General features: G+C 33.6%; 1 protein-coding gene across 3 annotated transcripts in view; it reads right to left on the reverse strand.

Annotated features, from left to right (window-relative positions):
• LOC109603900 (uncharacterized) overlaps positions 1-22,995 on the reverse strand; it is a 207,846-nt gene that overhangs the window by 64,906 nt on the left and 119,945 nt on the right. The window contains exons 1-2 of one of the 3 annotated variants that reach the window (XM_049962601.1): positions 16,752-17,034; positions 11,177-11,222 (exon numbers count right to left, since the gene is read on the reverse strand). The exons of 1 other annotated variant lie outside the window; for it this stretch is intronic. In XM_049962601.1, the coding sequence (XP_049818558.1) occupies positions 11,177-11,222; positions 16,752-16,808 (103 nt within the window). In that variant the 5' untranslated portion in view covers positions 16,809-17,034. Of the gene's footprint in view, positions 1-11,176; positions 11,223-16,751; positions 17,035-22,995 lie in introns of those variants that run through there. One more of the 3 variants, XM_020020411.2, reaches the window with a different exon arrangement.

Consider the following 22,995-nt stretch of genomic DNA (forward strand, 5'->3'; position numbering starts at 1 on the left):
GTGATCAATCCATGACCATGATTGACTTGGACTTTGTAAGGTGGAATCTTTTAGCTTGTAACAAACAAACCCTGCCAAATTTTGTAAAGCGTCATTTTCACTAAAAACCCGTTTAATTGCAGCAAGTTGTTTTTTAAGTTGTTCATTTTCAAGTGCGAGGTCATCTAAGTTTTTCCATGTTTCGTTTGTTTGAACACTAAAATTTTTAATACATAAGCAAATGATATGATAAATGATTTATAGAAAAACCATTACCCTTTTCCAAAGTAATATTTGATTCCACTACCATATTATTATCTAAATTTTCCTCCACCTTACAATCATTACTAACTACAGGCTGAGCTGCCCTTTCCCCAACCCTGTTAAGCAAAAAGATAAGCTAGTCTCATACAATCAAATCAACACACCACCACAATTTGATATTTCAAAAACTTACGTGTTTTCAGCCTCAAGCATGTTCTTTATAAAACGTGCTGTTTCTCTTTTTTTGTACGCAACTTTTCTTCTTTTTCCAGCTCCAGAAGTTGAAGGTGATTGTACAACTGATTGGGGTAAATTTTGCGTAGGAACAGCATCATCTTTCAGTGCGCGAAAATTTTTAGGAGTGTAACCCAGAAGGATATGTTTTAAGATAACTTTGTAATCAGTTTCACAGAAATGTTTGGAACACATTACAGCGTTTTTTGTGTTTACTTTGTCTTTTCTCTTTGTGAGATGTAACCACGTTTTGCATAGATTATTGTCTTTAGGAAATCTAAAAAATCTAACGTTTCCGATAGGACTACGTTTAGACTGGTTGTCAGAATTACATCCTACAACAGCACACCGCATTTTTATCACTTTAATACACAAATTTAATCCAGAAATTATGTAAAAAACAATACACACAGAAACAAAACGCCGAAAAGAATACCGTACATATGTTAAATAAGTATATGTATGATAGATTAGCGACTGTTAATCTGTCTTTTTAGTTTGATTAAAACACTAAATTCACAATAATACGCTTTATTACAACAAACGTACTTTAACCCTCTACATCTAAAGCTTGACTGCCTGGTTCTTTTTTAAGAACTGCCCCGATTATTAAATGTAAACAAATACTTCAGATTTGTTTATAAAACAAAACTAGTCTAAATAGATGTGAGCACGTCGCATTGGTCCATCGGTGAAGGTGAAGACGTAAGCTAATATGTATATTCAACTATTTACTTTTAATAATGCTTATTGAAACAAAATTGCCAAAGGGCATAGTAATTCGCAGATTATAGGTCAAAATCATATTGTTCAGTTCAAAACCTACTCTACGCGTGACGTATTCGCGCTAAAGTAAGCACCGCCCACCATGCGCAATATCCTACCTTATATTCAGTGTATCATGTAATCTTCTAATCCAATTTCTAATATATATTTTTATATCAAATCATTTAAATATTAAAGGCTGTAAATATTGTTAAATTATCTTCTTAATTTTATTTTTACATTTCCTAAAAATATGTGTGAAATGTTGAGTATTTGCTTAAATTATTTACAAAGCTTATGTATTTTTTTTTTTTTTTTTTTGTTAAAATAATACAATATTTAATTATTACTTTTGAGAAGACTATAAAAATTGTTAATTTTCTAACAAAAATCTATTTTTATATTTCTTGAACATGTGTGAAATTTTACGAATTTATATGAATATTTGCTAAAATTATTTACAGAATTTATGTAATTTTTACTAGCTTATTATGTATACAATATTTTTTTTATTAAATACAGTTGAACGATAACTCGATTGAAATTGGTTTGCAATATTTTGTACTTATTAACTCGATTTTGTCTTAATTGATCGTACACAATTTTGGTGCAAATAAATGTAACTCCATTCGGGCACTTCATTTATATGCATTTATTAAAATATAGCTAAATATGAAGACACTGAAAAACAAAATAAAATAATAATGTCACAATGTCAATTTTATAAAAGAGCCATATTGGTCTCTCTAACAGTTAATGTAAAGGTATAAAATAAAATATAGAGATACATAAAAAATTCTTTCAGTTGATGCAAAGTTTATCGACTTTCTTTCAGCCAAATTGAAGTTACAGAGTTTTTTTCTTTTTCAATATTAAACATATTACCAGAATTTTATTTTAAGGGATAGAGCAAAAAAAAAAATGTGAAACAATATGGCAAATATTTTCAAGGTAAATAATCAAATATCTTATATGCACCTTTAATTGGTAAATTTAGAAAAAGTTTGAATAAGTCGATTTTTATTAATCTTCGAGTTATCGAAGTTTGACTGTAATATTATAATAAATGAAAAATCCAATTATTTTTATGAACTTTATAAAAACCTAACCTAAACATTTTTTAAAATAATGTGTGAAATTTTTACAAATTTATATGAAGTTTAGTTTAAATAATTTACTAGATTTATGAAATGAAAATTTTTTAATAGTGTATTATTTTTTGCTAATAAATTAAAAATTATGAAAAATTCAAAAAAAAAAACATGGTTTATTATAAAATATCTGCGTAAATTGGAACATTAAAAAAGAGTGAAATTGCACAAATTTACATTAATTTTTTAAATAGCAGCATAATGTTTAAAAAGTATGCGTTTCAAACATAATATTTGAAATTTTTGTAAAATTTTCATCGATACATTTCTAGTTGATACCATATACATCACCAACGAATGTTAAAAATGTACACAGAAAACGAACCCGGAAGAAAAATCTGCGACGCATTGGTTGCATTTAACACTCGGCGTACTTGATCTCTTGCAGCATCGTTTCATTAAAAATCAATCAGAGATACGGGGAACCATCTGCATGGATGCTGTGCTGTAATAAGATCGTTTGTATGCCGCCACTGCGAATTTCTGCAGTGGATAAACAGTTCGCCAGTTTAGCGACGACGTTTCGCAAAATTTACCGGGCGTTTGCCGGCCGCAACTTTAATCACGGTTTTAATTAGTGATTTGGTACGATTAATCGGTTGTGTTTGTGTGTGTGTGTGTGTGTGTGTGTGTGTGTGTGTGTGTGTGTGAATTCAGTTACCCCAAATTGTATTTTTTTTATAAGAACCGAGGAGTGAAATTAGAATATCTTATTCTATATCCGGAACGTGCGCCTTCAACGTTCATTATCCGCCGTATCCGAAATTAATTTCTCAAGCTTTATTTACATTTAAGACGTAAAATTTAATAACAGTCTTAGCGTGTTATTTCAATATAATTAAACCGCTATCTTCCGGAACCAAATGCAAGAAAAGACGCTGGCAATAATAACATCGCTAATTACTGCCCAGTTTTTTCCGTTCCCACGAAAAACTCACCCCCGTGGGGAGGGGGGTCGAAAAACAAAAGACGGACAGAACTTTCGTGACTCGATTAATCAAGAGCCGGACTCCGGAGAGTGGATTGTTTGTCGTCCGGACGGACGAGAAAAAAAACAGGGACGATTCCGGTTCGTTAGGCGGTGATTGGGTTACGTGTCGCATGGAAGACCGGACACTTTGAGCACGTCATTAGCCTAATAGTTCATCCCCCACACCGCCATCCAAAAAGAAGCGTCTTCGATGAATCGACAATCATTGTGTTCACTTGAGAGCTCGACCCATACTTCGGCATCGGCATAGTGGTCGATGGCTCATAAACTGTTCCATGAACCATTTATAGTTGACTCTTTTACTTTGTAGTATTTTTAACAAACATGTTTAAAATCGATGCGTTGATATTTCTCTTTTACAAAAATCCTTTGAACCATAAATAAATAATGAAGAATGTGCTATTTGATGTTTTGTAATTATACCGTGTAATTTACATATTTACCTTATTTGCAATTTATTTTTATTTTAATATATTCGTTTTATGCTTATATTGTATAATTTATAATATTTTGTTTACGTTTAAATCATTAGTATACTATATAAATTAGATACAATTATAAACTATATTCGATTTAAGTTTCGTTTTTTTTAACTTATAAAATCATCGCATCGGCATAGGCATCGACAATCGGTTAATAGTTAAGTTAAAACATCAGCGACGGCATCGGCCGATCAGAGAAATTTTGTCAAATTTGGAGAGCCCTAGTTCATATCTAGCATTAATTCATCCAACATGGAAATTGCTCTCGGGGAAAACAGTGGAAATAAGAGGCTGTTTCTGGCTCCATAATGTCCCTTTGTCAGTCGGCGATAAAACGCGAACAAATTGTGACATTCCCTTCCCTTTAAAGACCCGCTCCTTAACTAAAAGATTACTTCCTCTTTACGCCGATCGACTTTTTTGTTTTCCTCGTCTCCCGTTCACTTCCTTATCTCGTTCCCTCTTAATTTAACGAGATCTGTTCCCGAACTAATCGAATCACACTTCGAAACCCGGATTTAAATAGTGTCGTTTTCCGCGTGACGCCCGATCTTTTGTTGTTACCTGTCGGTTTTGGTGTTCCGGCCTTGAAAGTGCGCAGGTGTGCCGCAAGAACACCTGGTGCGGTTGGAGCAGTTGAACGTTTTCGAGTGCCCGAATTTATTATCGGGTTGTTTATGCAAAAACCGAGTCGGGCGATCGACGTCAACGCGTTTAATCAATTTTAACATGATGGCGTGTGTTTAATTAACAGAGATACACCGTTATCGCAGAGTAAACAAGATACGCATGCAGTCATGGGGGAGGAGGGAATCTTTTGAAAATGTGAAGATGTGAAAATTCGTTTCAGCTAACGGGACAAAAATTGTAATAATTTGAAATCCGTAAACAATAAGAGATTTTTACGTGATCGGTTTACAAAGCGACCGATCTTGGGCTTGGTATTCAAATATTGACGCTGTTTTATTGTCTCGAGCGTTTTCAAGAAAAAAAAAACGAATTATAAAAATATCCACGGAACCTTGAAATATTAAGTAAATCGAAGATGAACGACCTTCTTTTATTTTACCAAGCAATTCTGAGCAAACAAAATAAAAACTAGAATGAATACATACATACATAAACACAAAGTATGTATATAATTATATTGTCTTATAAACTGAAAGTGCACTTAACTAAGACAAATAACTATGTGCCTATTCGATTACCACTGCAGTTAATAAAGACAGTAATGTTACAAGCGAAATCAATTAAATTAATGCACACGGTAATGTAACATGTCCTTGTAGACTACATAACAGTTCAACAGTAAATCATTCTGAACGGCAATTTACTGTTTTATATGTAATTTTAGTTCTACCGTCATTTTTAATACCTAGAATTGGCTAACATTGTAAAAAGCAACCTTGTTTTGTAACATATTCGCGACGCTTTCGAACAAACGACGTTACGTAAAACGAAAATGCATGCACGTACTTGTCTGCTCGTCGCTCGTAGCGTAAAACTTTCAAGCCACTTTCTTCTTCGCACTCCGCAACTTTTACAAAACTTGCCACTCGTGGATTTTCTATTGTGTCGCAAACAATTAAAACGGTTTCCACCGGATCAAAGACCTCAATCATCTCATGAAGTATTAATAATCCCCCCCAAAAGCCGACGCAATCGACAGAGAAAAAAAAAGAACAACAAAAATTGAAACTGTTATCGCGACCGATTTTAATTTAAACCCTCGCCGCCGTTCGGTAACGTGAAAAAAAAACCGATGCAATATGCGACGCTCCGGGTTTTATTCCGGCGAAAGAGAAATCGCGGCGATTTTAATAAATACGATAATTGCCGGGAAAAAAGGGACAACAAAAAGAATTGAAACGGTCGCGCCGTTTGTTTTGTCAAGTCGGGAATTGAGGGATAACTTGGCAAATTGACGGTCAACGTTTTCCTTGCAGGATTGAATTTCCTGTTGTGTGACTCAATTATTTACCGCGCGCTCGCGATATTTTCCCGTTTAAGGGAACGGTGGGATGTCGGGGGATTATCCTTTAGTATCCATTGTTCCGTTTTTATTGCATCTCGCCGTAAACCTTTGATTTTTACCCCACGATTCCCTCAAGGCAAATGTCGGAACTCGGTCCCGGTTTCCGACTGGATCGATCCGGAGACAAATGTTATGAATCCGATACGATGGCAAAACATTCTAGTGTGGGACACTTGGTGCTTTTAAACATTTATGTGGGCAATAAACAAACATGAATTCCAGGAGTTTGGTTCGGTTTAGTACGGCACATCGATCAGCTGGTACTAATGAGTGTCATAAACCACCGGGTGTCAGAAAAAGGCCCGGTTGACCATCAAAAATCCTTCTGGGTATGGTTGGCAAGAGGCGGGGCGAGTATTTACACCGCAGGCAATAAATATATCCCAAACAATGTTTTGTCAGACCTAAAACAACTTCCTTAATAGGGTGCACATTAACTTCTCCTTTTAGTGCATCATCTGTTGCAGATAAATCAGGATTACAACTGTCAGCAACGTTGTACAACTTCCCTCTACTATATCTTAATAATTTTTACTATTAGTGTCCCCAAAAACAAAAGCCGTTGCTCTTTACCTTATCTGTAGATAAGCGGGGAATATTTTACGAGATACAGCATCCTATCTAATCTCGAGTTCGACACCTCAGACAATAATCATACCGCAAAACCAATAAAAATTAATTATCGCCAGGCAGATAAGGAAGAATATGTTGTCGGGTAAATAATTGCGCGGCCAGGAAAATTTACGAGCCCCCGCGAAATTAAATTTCCATATTATGAGAGATTTATAATGGATGGCGGGGCGGATATTGCGAAATAATGCCGGGGAGCAAATTCCTCCTTTGCAACACGTCAGAAACATATTAACCGGTTTGATGTGACTCGCGAAATTTTTCTCCTGGGGCCAAAAGATTAATAATATCGGTGTATTAATTGTCGTGGAAAAAGGGCAAGATCTACGACCGTTAAAAGTTGCAGCCAGGTAATTTGTGCGGCTGCGAATACCACTAACTTCTAATTATACATGAAGTTTTCATTTCTGTAATCACCTTAATGGGTCACTAAAATTATTAACGGCGTCTTTTGTCTGATTAATAGTTGCGGTTCAATTAAAAAGAGAAACAAAAATAAAAAGTGTTTTGTCGCAGCTTGGATTTTATCATTTTTAACGTACAAAACCGTTTCGTGCACCACGCCTTTATGTATTTATGATTTTTGACGAGATCTACAATCATACAAGTGTTCCGAGTGCGAAACACAAATGTCCTAGACTAAAGACACACCTTGTAATTTTTGCCAAGTGAATAAAGCACAAGACGTGGTGTTTCTAACTGACTCCAGTCGCGAAAATAAATCTCGCTTCTTGTCGCCGGTCTTCGAGGTCAGTGTGTTTGTTCTTTTTGCAGCACGTACGATTATTACATTGTTTCTCCGGTTTTTATCAACGACGAAAAAAAAATCCGCGACATTTGCTTTAACTGCGATAACCTTTGGATATGACGGAACGTTAAGCTTTTACGAGCCAGCATATGCATGTTATTTTTTATCCGAAAAATGTTATTTGATAGCGTGTAATTAGTGGACGTCAACTTTCTTATGATATCCGACCCTAATTAGCCTTAATTACGTCTGAGTACACTCGTAAATTGTCTAGTTTGAAAAAATTAAAATAAAATACACCAGTCTGGTCTCCCCCTCGAAAATTTAATAAAAAAACTCTTCACCCTCTTCCTAAATTCGATCGAGAGCCTTTTATCCGGCATATTCTTGCGGTTTTCTATTAATCATTAGTGAGGATTGTCTTTTCTCGTTCTCCCCCCGGAGAAATTTATTCACCCGAAATTTGAAACTAACTCAGATTATAGTGTTTGAAGCCACTCCCGCAATTTTTTCCATTGGCATTTTCGGCGTGTGTCACTTCGAATTTGCAATTTAAATTGTGGCCCCGATGCATTTTATGATAATTAATTGTGCTTCTGCGTTTCGATACTCGTTTGGGTCTCATTCTTTTCTAACGAGGCGCATTTGTATGAAAATGCACGGCGATAGGGGAACATTAAGGACTGATGGAATATTTAGCCCGTGTAAACGATGACGTTCATCAGGATAACGCTTTATTAAATCAGCAGCGAAACATCTCCGTTTTTCTGAGTTATACCGATGGCAAATTGCTACCGTAAAAAATTGCACGCGATTCAAGTTATGAACGTATCAAGGTCGAAAGTTAATGCGATATTTTCGTTACGGAATTTAAGGAAGAACTCTTCACCAGTTAACAAGAGACGTACACGTCTGATAGAGTAGTATTGTTGTCGGTAGTGTTCATCCCCCCATACGACAACACTTGCAGTTCCCAATTCCGCGTAAAAACAGACTTAAACCTGCCGTGTGTTCGTTCCCCCTTGCCGGTGATAAACCCCTTCAAGTTTTCCACCCTTCCGCAGACGCGGAAAGCCTCGGGTCATGTCTGCGTTTTCCCCGTTATACGTATGTAATCCACATGTTATGTATGTGCGTGAATTAATGTTTGGTTGACGGTTGACAGTTATTGCCAGATTTAACCGGTCCCCCGTTTTAACTCGATACGTCGACGCAGCGTGTTCTCTTCGGGCACGAGATAATAACGCTAATTAATTTTCGACTAATTACAGTTTTGAGACGGCCCCGATGGAAAAAGTCCACATTCGAGACGGAATCAAAGGACAACGCGGCGCGTGTAATATGAAGTCGCAGCACACAAATTGGGTCGGTCCGTCCCCTAATTAGCGTCCGGGTTTATCGAGTTAAAGCGTCGATTTGTCCTTTGCGGCTCCGTTGTTTGTCCGGACGAAATCTCCACGAAATTGCCCAAAGGAAACGCCGATTAATAATTAAATTTATGGCGGGATTCGTCGCGTGACTGATGAAACATTGTTCCCTTCGCCTGGGCACATTTATTTCCACCGGTCCAAACCTAAGGATCAACGGTGGAACTCCCCGAGGTCAAAGCGTATTACTCTCAAAACGTGTGGATTGTTTTATTCGATCTAAAACGTAGCGGTGAAAATGGATTATACGAAACGAAAATCGAATGAATAGAAAACGTCTCCGTTAACTTTCTAAATGGAAGGCAGTTTGCGGGATCAACAGGAGGAATTAGCGAGTCGATAAGCCAATTAACCGCGTCTCTTTCCCGTCAAAATTATTTACTTATGGTAATGCGAGACCGGAGCGAGTTGCCGGTGTTTGCACGCGTGGATCGCGCGACTGCCACGGAACAATCGCGCCGTCGAAATGGCCGAAGTGAATTGGGTTTATTGTCGGCGGAGTGGAGTTGCGAACAACAATGCCGGGGGATTAAGACCGAACAAAATGGACCCGATGGTTGCGTTAATTCCTTGTAAAATCATTACGCAGTCCCGAAGTCCTCGTCTTTATTAAATCGCGTGCATCAATTTCCCGTCGTCCACGACCTCTAATTGAGCAGTCTGCACATTATCGCACTACCACGTTCACGGATGCCCCTTCCAAGCATTCGGTTTTACGACGGGGCTGTTCCATTTGCCCACGCAACCGAATGGTCCAAGGAAATTTACAAGGGTTTCCGAAGGTGTTCCTTATTAAACTTTTTATGTGCTTTATTGCCCAATAAAACTAACCTCTTATTTAAATTATGGTCATAATATGGAAAAAGTGCATTTCTTAGAGTCACACACATTGTATACAAATATTAAAGGAGTTATTAAGATGTTATCCCATCGACTGCGCCAGTTTCAAGTCGAATAATCTGCCGCACAAATCTGTAATGTATTCTGAATGTACGATGAACTTGATTGCACTTTGTAAGATTAATATAATTTATCTAAACAGTAGGTATTGTGTAAGTGGCCCGTAAAAGCTCGTCGTAAAGACCTAAAACAAGCGCCGTTACCGTCCAATAGTGCAACAAAGTGTATAAAGATATGTCATTAACGGTTTTACGATGGCACACAGCCACACCGTCACTTTGTAGCCGACACAAGAATTCCTCATTGTAAAATATGATTCGATCCCGATTCAAAAGCCACAAAGGCCGGATTTAATGGAAAAACGTATTGGTTCCGACGAAGGGCCCTCCAAAAAGAACGAGTGCAAGCTGAGGAAAAAATGTTTGGAGCGCATCGATCTATTGTGAAGCGAAAGCCGTGTCGGTAATTCTAGTGATGTTTGCACACCTCCGGTTAACTTGCGCCGTGATGGAAGACAAACACGTGATTAACTCTCGGGCCATTTTTAATATCCACACATTCCGGAGTTAAGCGTGGCGGACGATTTAATAAACCGTATTTTCGAAAGTTTCAAGTCGAAACGTTCTAGTGGGTTTTGTGTACACTCTCGAGGCTTATTGAAATTGATGCTCCTGAAGGAGTTTCCTTTTCGTTCGTTGTTTCTTTTCCGGTCTTGTAGATCGACGAGAGGACGCGAACTTTCCTCATGCCTTATCTCGCTTGTTTAATTCAGCCGTACCGTCCAAACGAACGAGATATGATTGTTAACCCGGGTGGATTTAATGGAACGGACAAAATACCGCCTCGTAAAACTGAAACTTCATTAAATTAATACACCCTCCCCGTTGCAGCCGTGAAACTGGCGTCCGTGTTAACGAGATTATGAGCGATATTTTTTTTTGCCGAAATAAGATTTGCCAGCTTCCCGTCCCGTCTTATCACGCCGTCTGTCGTTCCGATCTTTAATCCCCGGATTAGGATTGGTACGCGTAGGACTTTGTATAATTAATTTCGGGCAAAAATTAAGAGCACTCCGCTAAATTGCTCCGAAAGCCCTAATTTCGGATTCCTGGAAATGTTGCCTCCAAAACGATCCTTAATTAACACTGGATATTAATGTATAAAATTCAGTCAGAAAATAAACAAAAACCGGTCGACATTTTCCATCTCCATGAGAGAACACAAAGCCGAAAAGTTATTTCATTTTGGGAATTGGGGGACACCGGTTATTTTTTCGCGCGTCAAACTTTCCTAATAGATCAAACATTACGACTTTTGAATTTACACCTACGGTCCCGCAGGAGTCGCGCGCGATAAATCGACGCCGGAGTCAACAAATTTCCTTTTTTCTGGGGGAGGATTACGAGCCGCTGCCGGGCGTTATTTAAGCGATTATCCCCACGGAGGTCCTTAAAATATGAGCGACCCGTAAAACTGCCATAAAGGATGGCCGTTCAAAAAAAAAACTTGGCCCGTAAACCAAAAATGAACCGCGGTGCGTGGCGGCGACGTAAAAATATTACTGCATTACCTGCAACTGGCGATAGCTTCGTCACAACACACCATCGTGATTTCCACTGGAAAAACAAAAACAACAAACGTTTATGTTATGCAGTCAAAACTAAGGATTCAAACCGCTGCCAATAAGTCACGTCACCGATTGTTTTTTTAATAAAATCGGCTTACTGCCCTGTTTCTTCCCTGTTTTCTGTGTATTCAACCTAAGCAAACAATTGTACAAATAAAATCAGTCTACATTGCAAGAGTTTCAATATTTCTTGTCCAGAATATATTTGAAATAAATTTCTTTTAATTCCAATGTACGTCAAAATATACTAATATACTTACTCCTAATTAAAGTAAAACTGTTTCAAAAGGAAAACTCAATCAATAATATTTAAGCCATTAGAATATTGACTCGCATTGTGTTTCGTAAATTTCAAGTGAATGGATGAATACAAAATGTGAGGCTCTGAAACGTTGATAGAATGAGAAAAAGGTCCGAGAAATCGCCACTCTGCAAAATTTTAATACGATAAGATTCGTCTTTGAGCACAGAGAACGGGCTCGCATCTCAACAAGATCCGACTGGATAGTTTAAAGGGTTTTATCGCGATATCCGAAATGAGTTACTTCCCCTTTTTTCTTCTTCGAGTCCAATAGAACAAGCTGGAACGCACAATAATTCCGTCAGTCGACAACTTTCCGCAGTCATCGACAGTTATTACGGCATTTTTTCTCGTTGTAAACCCAATGTCGTCGTAAACCGAAAGTCAGCTGTTGGTGGGCCAATAAAAACTCCTTGTGCAGCTGAGAAATTTCTCTTTTCTTGTAGATTGTCGGTGACAGTCGAGCGCCGCCCCGAAAACCGGGGGCACCCCTGTAATTTATCGTGTACTGGGGGTCCTTACAAAAGAAATGCCACCATTGTGTGGTGTAGAGTTACGCAGAAGACGATTTTTTCCGCACCGTAACACAAATGCGAAATATTGTTCATGGTTCGGAATCGATTATCGACTAAATTGTGTCACTAATGTTATAATTGAAAAAAACAGTGAGATTAACTTTTGCCATTATATTCCATGATTTTAATTAGTTTCCATCTGGCTGGGACTTGAACAAATATTTGATCTGAAACGGTTTTATCATATAGATTTGAAAGTCGAGTAGTTTGATTCGTCCTGGGACAACCTCAATATGAATACGGACAAAAATTACATTCCCAGTTGAACGAAATACAATTGGACTGGAGTTCCGAAAAACGGTACGGTTCGTTTTTATGATGGGACATTCCCAGAGGTATTGACATCAATCGGTGTGATAAAATTATTGAATTTTAAAAAGCCAGGTAGAAAACTAGCCGACAATGAATGAGTTTCCAGGAATCGGAATACTTGTAACCAATATCGTTGTGCAATGTTTGCTAATTGTTGATAGTGTCTTGCAGAGTGTCTTCGACAAACAAAAGTCGTGCTTACGTGTTTGTCTCTGGAGTGAAACGTAGTTATCAGACAATAAAACCGTGATAGTGTTTGTTAAACAATGCAATATAGATAAGGATGTAGTTCATCGCTGAAATTTATTTATATTATTATTTATTATTTATGAGGCGCCTTTTGTATGTTTCTTAGAACGCGAGTCGAGCATTATTTCACTTTGCTGTGACACATACATAAATAATTCAACGAATCAATCCATCAAAACGCGAAGATTAATTGATTTGTGAGGATAAAAGGGCACGAGAAATTAAAATGTTATTCTTTCACCTGCACGAACAAAGAAATGAAAAAACCCCGTTTAATAAATCTGTCCGTCAATGTCCAAATTCAATTTTACGAAAGTCATCACAAACTTTCTGCCACAAACAAAACACTAAATAAATTTTAATAACATTAAAACGCATCTGTTCGATTTGCAACTTTTTTTTATATCGTTATTAACATGCGAATAAGTTTTAAAAGCACAACGGTTATTAATATCGGTTCGGTACGTTGAACAGACCGTATTATGTTTCATTTCCGTCGCCGTGCATTATCCTGTCGGTTGCCATGCTGATTTAAAAAAAAGTTTTTCGAAAATTAACACGCGGGTAGAATTGTTCCAGAAAAACTGGTTCTAGGTGCGATCACCTCTGATGTCATACGCCATTATCATTTTAAAACAGGTCTCGATTCGCGTTGTTTTTCGGTTAGGTCAAAATTAGGAACTTTTGTGTCATTAACGTTGTTGTTTTAATGAATTCATTATTATAATAGTAATAGTAATTATTTGTGCTTATCAAAAATGTTTTTCTACCTATCATTATTTGGCATTATTGTGTGATGTGTGATTAATCAAAATTTCGTGTAACTGAATGTTTGTTTTAGATAAAAGATTCTTCTAATTCAAATTCATCATTCTCAAAACAATATTTAATATCTAAGATTTGTAAACTTATACCACTCTTTCGTTCAATTCAAATGAAATTATATGCTATCATTTTTTAAAACTAAATACTCCAATTAATTAATTACTAAATTAATTATCGAAATATGTAAAATTTAAACTAGAAATTTACTAATTACAAAGAAAAAAAATTTACTAAAATTTTATCGGATAGAATTTTAAAAGCAAGGTGTTCTATTCGAAACTTGATCGATCCAATCTGTTGCTGAAGTTTTTTCATCTAAAAATATGCGTTTTCAAATGAACATTTGTTAATTTATTCATTTGAATAATAAATCATTATAAATATGTAATTGTTGTTTAGTACAATAATAATAAAATCCTATAATGAAATTTTCACTAAAATTCTATTTCAATAATGAATAATATTAAACAAAATACTTTTCATCCGAATAGAACAAATGGTTTTTAAATTGTTCTTAGCTAATGTATTAATCGAAATATGCCTAACAACATAGTACATACATATTAGGCATTATTAGGTGAGATTAATTAATTTTATCTAACCGAATGTTTGTTTTAGATAAGAGATTCGGCTAATTCAAATTTATCGTTCTCTAAATAATTTAAAAATAATAAACTAATTAAAATACATATAATGAAAACCAAAAAAATCCAGATATTCCACCCTTTTATACAATTCAATTGCAATTATGTCCCAAATATATTCTATCAATTAACAAATTTTGTGGCCTGATTTATTAATTAATAGAATTATACCAAATTCAATCGACTAGACACGAACGTAAAATTCACCAGCCATTAAAAACAGGAAAAAAAATACTAAAAATTCATCGAACAACCAAAAACAATTTAAAAGCAATGTTTTCTATTCGAGACTAGATCGAAATTGTTGAAGCTTTTTCGTCATTAAAATTCCACAAAGGTCTCTAAATATGTGTTTCGAAATGAACATTTATTATTTATTCATTTGTATCATAAATTATTATAAGGATGTAATTGTTGTTTCCTGCAATAGTAATATAATAAAATTTGAACAATTTTTAACTAAAATGTTAGTGTTAACATCTCACAAATTAGTCGGTGAAAAATTTTTACACAATATAATATGTATTATATCAAAATTTGTGTTTTATTTTAGAAAAGAGATTCGGCTAATTCAAATTTATCGTTCTCTAAACAATTTAATAATAGTAAAATAATTAAAACATATACAATGAAACATAAGAAAGTCGAGATTATCCATTTCAAATGCATCAAATATTTGTAATTAACTAATAAGTTTTGCAACCTTATTTATTAATTAATTGAAACATATTAAATTCAAACAACGAGATACGAACGCAACATTAATCAATCACTAAAAAGAAAAACAGAAAAGATACTATAATATAGTATAATATAATAAAATTTGGTCAGGTTTTCACAAAAATCCAGCGTTGAAATCTCACAAATCGGTCAGGGGAAACATGTTATGAAATAACGAAAATGGATTTTATCCATTTTCATATAAATACTTGTTACTACAAGGTAAGTTTAATTACCAAATGTATCATTTAACAATTATTTTAGTGGTAATTTCTGGTGTGAATTCTAGTTATGTCAGACAGCACAAATTTTTTGTTCGTGTTCAAAATTGAGCATCTCGATACCTTTGTAATTTTAAAGAAACACATATTACCATTAAAGAAGTGAAGTAATTTACGCCACTCAGGGATACAGAATTTTCGACATAATAGAGAGCAAATTTAAAACGCGTTATTCCCAGTTATTTTTTTGTGTAGGAATAACACACGCAACATTAGCCACGAATAAAAATCAACAAGGCATTATTTATCGAAGTGTTCGAAACTCGCCAATTTCGTTTTTAACTCGTTCGAATACCAGTTCTATTCACACACATAATTATGTGTTGTTGTTGTTACATACATATCGTTAAAATTATCGAATTGGGACGTGCACCGTATTTCGTTGGACTCGTTGCCAAGAACTGGTTACGAACTAGAATTTGCATAAAGAATGATAAACTCGCAACATAAGTCCGATAAAATGTTTCGTTCGTATGACAAGACGAAACCGTTCCCATCGGGCGTAATATATATATTTTTTTCCGTGTAGACAAGAATCTGATGCCGCAGATAAACCGATATCCTTTTCGTTCTCATCTAGCACGGCATCAAGATTAGAGTGAAACGTTTCTGCTGTCCGGAGTGGCATATTTTAAAAACATCCGTACATTGCCCAATTGACATTGGTCGTTCATATTTTGACGTGAGAAAACGCCGATGAATTGGAAGCAGGAAAGGGACGCACCAAATTAGTATGGCGTTTTTAGATCGGAGATTCCGTTCGGATTGTGCATCGACTGATGTTTGTTGGGCATTGACGTTTTGAATTATTCCGTTCGCTTATCCGTTCATCTCGTTGAAATGCCTTCCTTAATGGATTTTAATATGTATCTTCTTTTTTACAGTTTATGATTCTGTATTGTTATTTGCGAACATACAATCAGGTGATAAATTAAAAATTGTTTATTTTAATGATGACGTACTTTGATCAATCAATTGTTTGCCAGATAATTGATTTTTTTTGCGACAAATACCAGAGCATAATTTTATTTGTCTAGTGATAAAGTAGATCAGCAATAAATTTAATAAATGGATGTTTAAAAAAAAACATAATTTTATAATTTATAAAAAATATTTTCGAAACAGTTTTATGTATAATTTGTTTTGATGTAGGTCATGAACTATTAAGTAACTGGCTATTTTTTCAAGAGATTACGAAAACTAGTAATTAAACCTAAATACATAATGGTCGTTATTTAGTAAATTAACTTACAGATTATCACTATGCAAATCGCAAAGATTTATGTGTGTTGAAATAAATTATAATTTTTTCTTTTGACGCACAGTAGTACGAATTCTAATAAACCATAAAAACGATATAACAATAACTGTAATTTAATAACAAAACACAAAGAGTAATAAAAACAAATGTATAAAGTTCATAGTATGGTTATCGCAATTTTTTTTGTAATAGTAATTAATCATGTTTTTCATTTGTTAATTTAGTTTGTGCACTTAACGCAAAGATCAAGGTCCGATTTATTTATGTGACTTATTATCGAGCAGTCGTGACATATTGGCAATGGAATTATTCAACTTGTCCAATTGTATAATTGTCATTTATTTATTTACCTTTTTGCCATCTCTAAACTTGACAGATCCTTCAATAATAGAATTGTTATCAACCATGTTAATCACCAATTTGATCAGTCATTAAAAAAAAAATCGCACGTCACATCACATTTTACCAAACCCCCGAACCAAAAAAAAAAATTTGAACGTGAATTAAAGTCACAGTCGCGGAATGAGCGAGAAAATAAATCCACCACCGGTATTGTGGTGAGAGTACGCGGACGCGCGATCTGTAGAGGGAACACTGCGGAACGCACGCTGATGCAAACTGAACGGCAATCGCAACGCCACTGAACACGAAATTCGGTGCGCGACGCGCGTTTCGAAACGGAGATGGTGGTGGAAAGGCGCTGCGGCAACCAATTTCTTCCGGGCCGATATTTTATCCACGGTGTATACGGTGCAAATGTTTAATTAATATTAAACTTCCAATGTTTCAATAATTATTACACACAATAATAAAACTTTAAATGCAACCCTTAAAAATTTATTTTCATGTATAAAATTATATTGAAATTAATTAATATAACAAATGTTGACATGCAACAAATGAATATATCAAATTAAAAAATTAAATTAACAAGATTATAACGCATAAATTATACCAAAAAATTAATTAATATTAAATTTTATTCTTATTTTTTATTTTGACAATATTTATAAATTTATTATTTATATATGACTTTAAAGTTTCTCAGACAAATGTAGGAAAAAAACTATTTAGAATTAAATTCTCAGTAGATATCCATTTCAAAATAATACAGCTTCAATGTCACATCCTTCCTATATAATTATAAAAATAATAAATTCAGTAAATAACAGGGTAAGAATAAAAACAGAATATAACGAATAAATTATACCATAAAAATAATTAATATTAAATTTTATTGTTATTTTTTATTTTAACATTGACAATAATATTTGTAAATTTATTATTTATATATAACATTTTAAAGTTTCTCAGACACACGTAGAAAAAAAACATTTTAGAATTAAATTCTCAGTAGCAATCCATTTCAGAATAATACAACTTCAATATCGCATCCTTCCAATATAATTATAAAACTAATAAATTCAGTAAATAACAGGGTAAGAATAAAAACAGAATATAACAAATAAATTATACCAAGAAAATAATTAATATTAAATTTTATTGCTATTATTTATTTTAACATTGACAATAATATTTGTAAATTTATTATCTATATATAACATTTTAAAGATTCTCAGACACATGAAGGAAAAAACAGACACATGAAGGAAAAACATAATACAGCTTCAATGTCACATCCTTCCAATATAATTAAAAAACTAATAAATTCAGTAAATAACAGGGTAAGAATAAAAACAGATTATAACGAATAAATTATACTAAGAAAATAATTAATATTAAATTTTATTGTTATTTTTTATTTTAACATTGACAATATTCGTAAATTTATTATTTATATATAACATTCTAAAGATTCTCAGACACATGTAGGAAAAAACATTTTAGAATTAAATTCTCAGTAGAAATCCATTTCAGAATAATACAACTTCAATGTCGCATCCTTCTAATATAATTATAAAACTAATAAATTCAGTAAATAACAGGGTGGGAAGAAAATAATTAAAATTAAATTTTATTGTTATTTTTTATTTTAACATTGACAATAATATTTGTAAATTTATTATCTTTATAAAACATTTTAAAGATTCTCAGACACATGTAAGAAAAAAACATTTTAGAATTAAATTCTTAGTAGAAATCCATTTCAAAATAATACAGCTTCAATGTCGCATCCTTCCAATTTAATTATAAAACTAATAAATTCAGTAAATAACAGGGTAAGAATAAAAACAGATTACAACGAATAAATTATACCAAGGAAATAATTAATATTAAATTTTGTTGTTATTTTTTATTTTAACATTGACAATAATATTTGTAAATTTATTATCTATATATAACATTTTAAAGATTCTCAGACACATGTAGGAAAAAACTTTGTAGAATTAAATTCTCAGGAGAAATCCATTTCAAAATAACACCACTTCAATGTCGCATCCTTCCTATGTAATTATAAAAATAATAAATTCAATAAATTAACAGGGTAAGAATAAAAACAGGTTATCATCATTAAACTTTCAACATTTAAATAATTAATTAATAATAAAATATTAAAATTATGGGTTAACTAGGTTAACTAAAAATTAGTCTGATGTATAAAACTACTTTACATACTAATATATATTACGAATATAGACAAGCGACAAATCAATTTTCTAAATAGCAATGAATTAAATATAAGACTATAACGAAAATTATTTCAAGAAAATAATTAATTTTAAATTATAAAACTCATTTTACAGAATAGAACATTTAAATAACTAATTATTAAAATTTTAAAAATTATTCTGATGTATAAAATTACTTTAAATACTAATAGGTATTGCGAATATCGATAAGCACCAAATAAAATTTCTAAATAACAATTAATCAAACACAAGACTATAACAAAAATTATTCCAAGGAATTATTTAATATTAAATTATAAAACTCATTTTAACATTGACAATAGTATTTGAAAATTTCTATTCAATGTACAGGAAACAAATTTGTTTAGACTAAAATTCATAGTAATAATCGAATTCGTACCATCACAGTTGTTAAGTCTTATAATAATATAATGTTTTAATGTTAATATAAATATTTTCTTTATAACTAGAAAATCAGTGCAACTTAACATAAAAAATACTATTTTTCTTAGACCAATGTATGTCCCCATTTTTTCCACAGTGTACACAGTGCAAAAATAAAAATAGTCCATCATTAAATTTTGAACATTTAAATTATTAGTTAATAATAAAATAAAGAATTTAAACTTTTAATTTATTTCTATATATAAAAATTACACTAAATATTAATGCAGCAAAAGCGGACACTGACGAACCCACCAGGCTGTTTAGTTATTAGATATGTCCGCTTAAAGGATAGTATAAATAATAAAACTGAAAAATATTATAAAAATATAAATAAATAAAAATGTTTCTTTATACCGCACACCATAATGTAATTAGTTTTATTTAAACATCATACTTTATTTATGTTTATTATATTTTTATTAACTTACACAGAATTTAAAATACTTGTTTGACGGGATTTAATAATTTTTGTTTAATTACGAAAGATAAAGTTTTAAATAATAAGTCGATTTATTAAAAAAAAATCAAATAAAAGTCCAACAGAAAACAAGATAAAAAATGTTAAAGTTTGTAACAAACCTTGTTTTTGTACTTTTTTATGCAGTGTTTGCTTCTTAATATTTTCAACTCAAATAATTTTTATCTGGTGTTTTATTATTTCAACCGAAGTATACCGTACGGAACTTTGAACAGCTTTTGTAGAGTAAGGTTTGTTACAAACTTTAACATTTTTTATCTCGTTTTTTGTTGAACTTTTATTAGAATTTTTTTTAATAAATCGACTTATTATTTAGAAGTGCATATTTGGATAAAAAATTTCAGATAAATTATGAAACACCCTGTATATATTATATTAAACAATTTTCACTGTTTCTAAAGAGATGTACTTAAATAATTCTTATATTAGCAAAAAAAAACTCAATCACTAAACGTTACCGATCGATACCCCAAAAATATTTTCAAACATATTTTTTTAAATAATAATGAAAAATTTTGCGGAAGCACCAGTAAAAATTATATATGACCAATATGTCGATAACATCAACAGTATTATCAACAGAACCCAATCACTAATACATACATATACGCATTTGTTTTGGTTGATTATTAGAGCTTCGAGTTTGTTTAGGGCAGATATTTTTAAAATGTGAGATTGAAGTAGTCCCGTGTTCGAATTCAAAGGCGTCCTCTTATGGGAAAATATTTTTCATACTAAAACCGAAATTCGGTATTAAATTGGTGAAATTGTATTACTACTGTCAACAAATATTAAATAAATTTATTAAATAAATATTAATAAAATAGAAGACTAAATGAATAAGTTATTCCATTGAAATAATTAATATTAATATTTAACGCTTTCTTTAATATTGACAACAGTATTTGAAAAGTTCTTATCTACCTGTAATTAGGAATGTCGACAAATAAAATAATAATCTATTCAAACTGCCTAATTTACATATTACTGATTGATAATTTCACAGTAATCTAAAATTGAATTCTGTCAGTTCCTGCAATTAAAGCATCATTAAGTGAGGCTCACGGTTTTTTGACTGACTTTTCATCGATTCACTTAATTTTTTGTACCAGGGAAGGAAAATTAGCCTTGGGCCGTTTAAAATCAGAACGATTAAATCAATTAAAAGTGATAAATCATTGCGCGCCGAACAGTAGAATATGAATTGAATAGATAACAATCTTCGAACATAATGACCATCTATCTATTCATTAGAGCCCCGTTTTAAAAAGCAATTGAGTTATGGGTAGTACACAACGCGTTTCACTAAATATAAAACGTAAAACAATATAACAATAAATCGTATCGAGTGGACCTATCAAACAATGCGCCCCGCAAAAAAAAAACAACAACCCGAACACACACAAAAGTGCTCCGATTCGTTCTCTAATTTCCAATTCAATGAATAATTTCCTGACTTATTTGACCCCGGCAGGCCGTGAAACAAAAAGTTTTTTTTTTTGAATAATAAAGCCATTGTTTTAAACGGGTCTCGTGCAACGGCGTTTATGTATATCGGGGAGCATTACAAGGTGTTATGGGTGGAAAAAACGACGGCCGCCTTTATTAGACGTTTGGATAACGTTTGGGCGCGGGACGCCGATCTAAATGAAAATTGCCAAGTAAAAAATTCCAAGCGCCGCCGCCACTTCGAATAAAACTTGATGGGAACTCCTCGGGGCTGTTTTTATCGGCATAATTTCAAGCAATTGGGTAATAACCAAACTCTATAATTTTTGTCCTAATAAATATCAAAGGTTTGGATTTATTTATGTCTTACATAAAAATAATAAAACGCGAAACGTTCATCCCCAGTCAACGTTTTATGTTCCCATAAGTTTCGGGGAGTCCCCAACACATGTTCTGAGACGCGTTAAAAAAAAGCGCCGCCCCGAAAGGTCCTAAAACCTAAAAACGGGTCGCTGAAATGCACGGGTTGTCCCCGGTTAAGCGGGGCCGGCGACAGATTTACGCTCGGCCCGGTGAAAAGAAACTATTAGTCCTGCATCCGAAGCCGATGATCGATGTACTCGGGAGAGAGAGCCGCACGAGAAAAAATCCCAAACACCGCGCGAAGCGTCCCAGATAAGCAGGAATTAAATTTATAGGTTTCGCGTCTCCGGGTGTTAAAAGTCGCTTCCACCCGGTGGGAAATTAGGGACTAGACGGCGAGATAAACGCGACGCTGGAAAATCGCTCTCTCAACGCTCCGTCAAAGGAAGAACTTTTTATTGTGTTTTTCCTGCAGACGCATCCACACATGCACACAGATTACCCTGCAAACGTTGTTATCAATTTCATCCAGTGCAGGGTAATAACGGATAAGCCGTCCTTTGACGCCGCTGAAATATGTTACACACGGAATACACAAACGCTTATCGCAATATCGATCTCGATGCCGAAACATACTTGTACTTATACTTGTTCAGCTGAAATTGTACAACCTTAAACAAAAACCACTCCGAAATGTTTGCATCAAAAGTAAAACGTTCCATTTTGCGAATCTAATTTCTGCCTCGCTATTTTTCTGTATATCAGTTTCCGCCTTTGTACTACATATGCTGCAAAAAAACTGTCTACTCACGTCCTTTATGGAGTTACATTACCTGAAACAAAGAGCAATCATGAATCTTTTTCTTTAAAAGTAAAAAACAAAACTAGGAACTACATCTATATATTAACACTTTCGCATTTATGGTGATCCATCTAGTTTCGAGGCGGCTTTTTTATCAATCCCTCGCGGGTTTCGGAACGGCCTTTGCCGCTTCCGATGGCTTTTCGTTCGCCCCGTGTTTTTTTATAGTGATATATTTAAATTACCTGCCATTATCGTATTTCATACTTTTATCTGTGCCCGCTTTTACGTCATAGAACAAAGGAGGAATGTCGGAGATTATCGATTTTTTAATAAAGATATGCAAACATTACGCGGAAAACATAGATCGAGTTTTCGAATTATTCGGGCGTATTTCGTTCCGTTCGGTGTTTTAAAACTGGTCGAAAAAAAAAAAAAATGCGTCATTTATTTAATTAATTCGG

Source organism: Aethina tumida, chromosome 1, assembly GCF_024364675.1.
Source record: "Aethina tumida isolate Nest 87 chromosome 1, icAetTumi1.1, whole genome shotgun sequence".
In the NCBI taxonomy this organism is placed as follows: Eukaryota; Metazoa; Arthropoda; class Insecta; order Coleoptera; family Nitidulidae; genus Aethina; species Aethina tumida.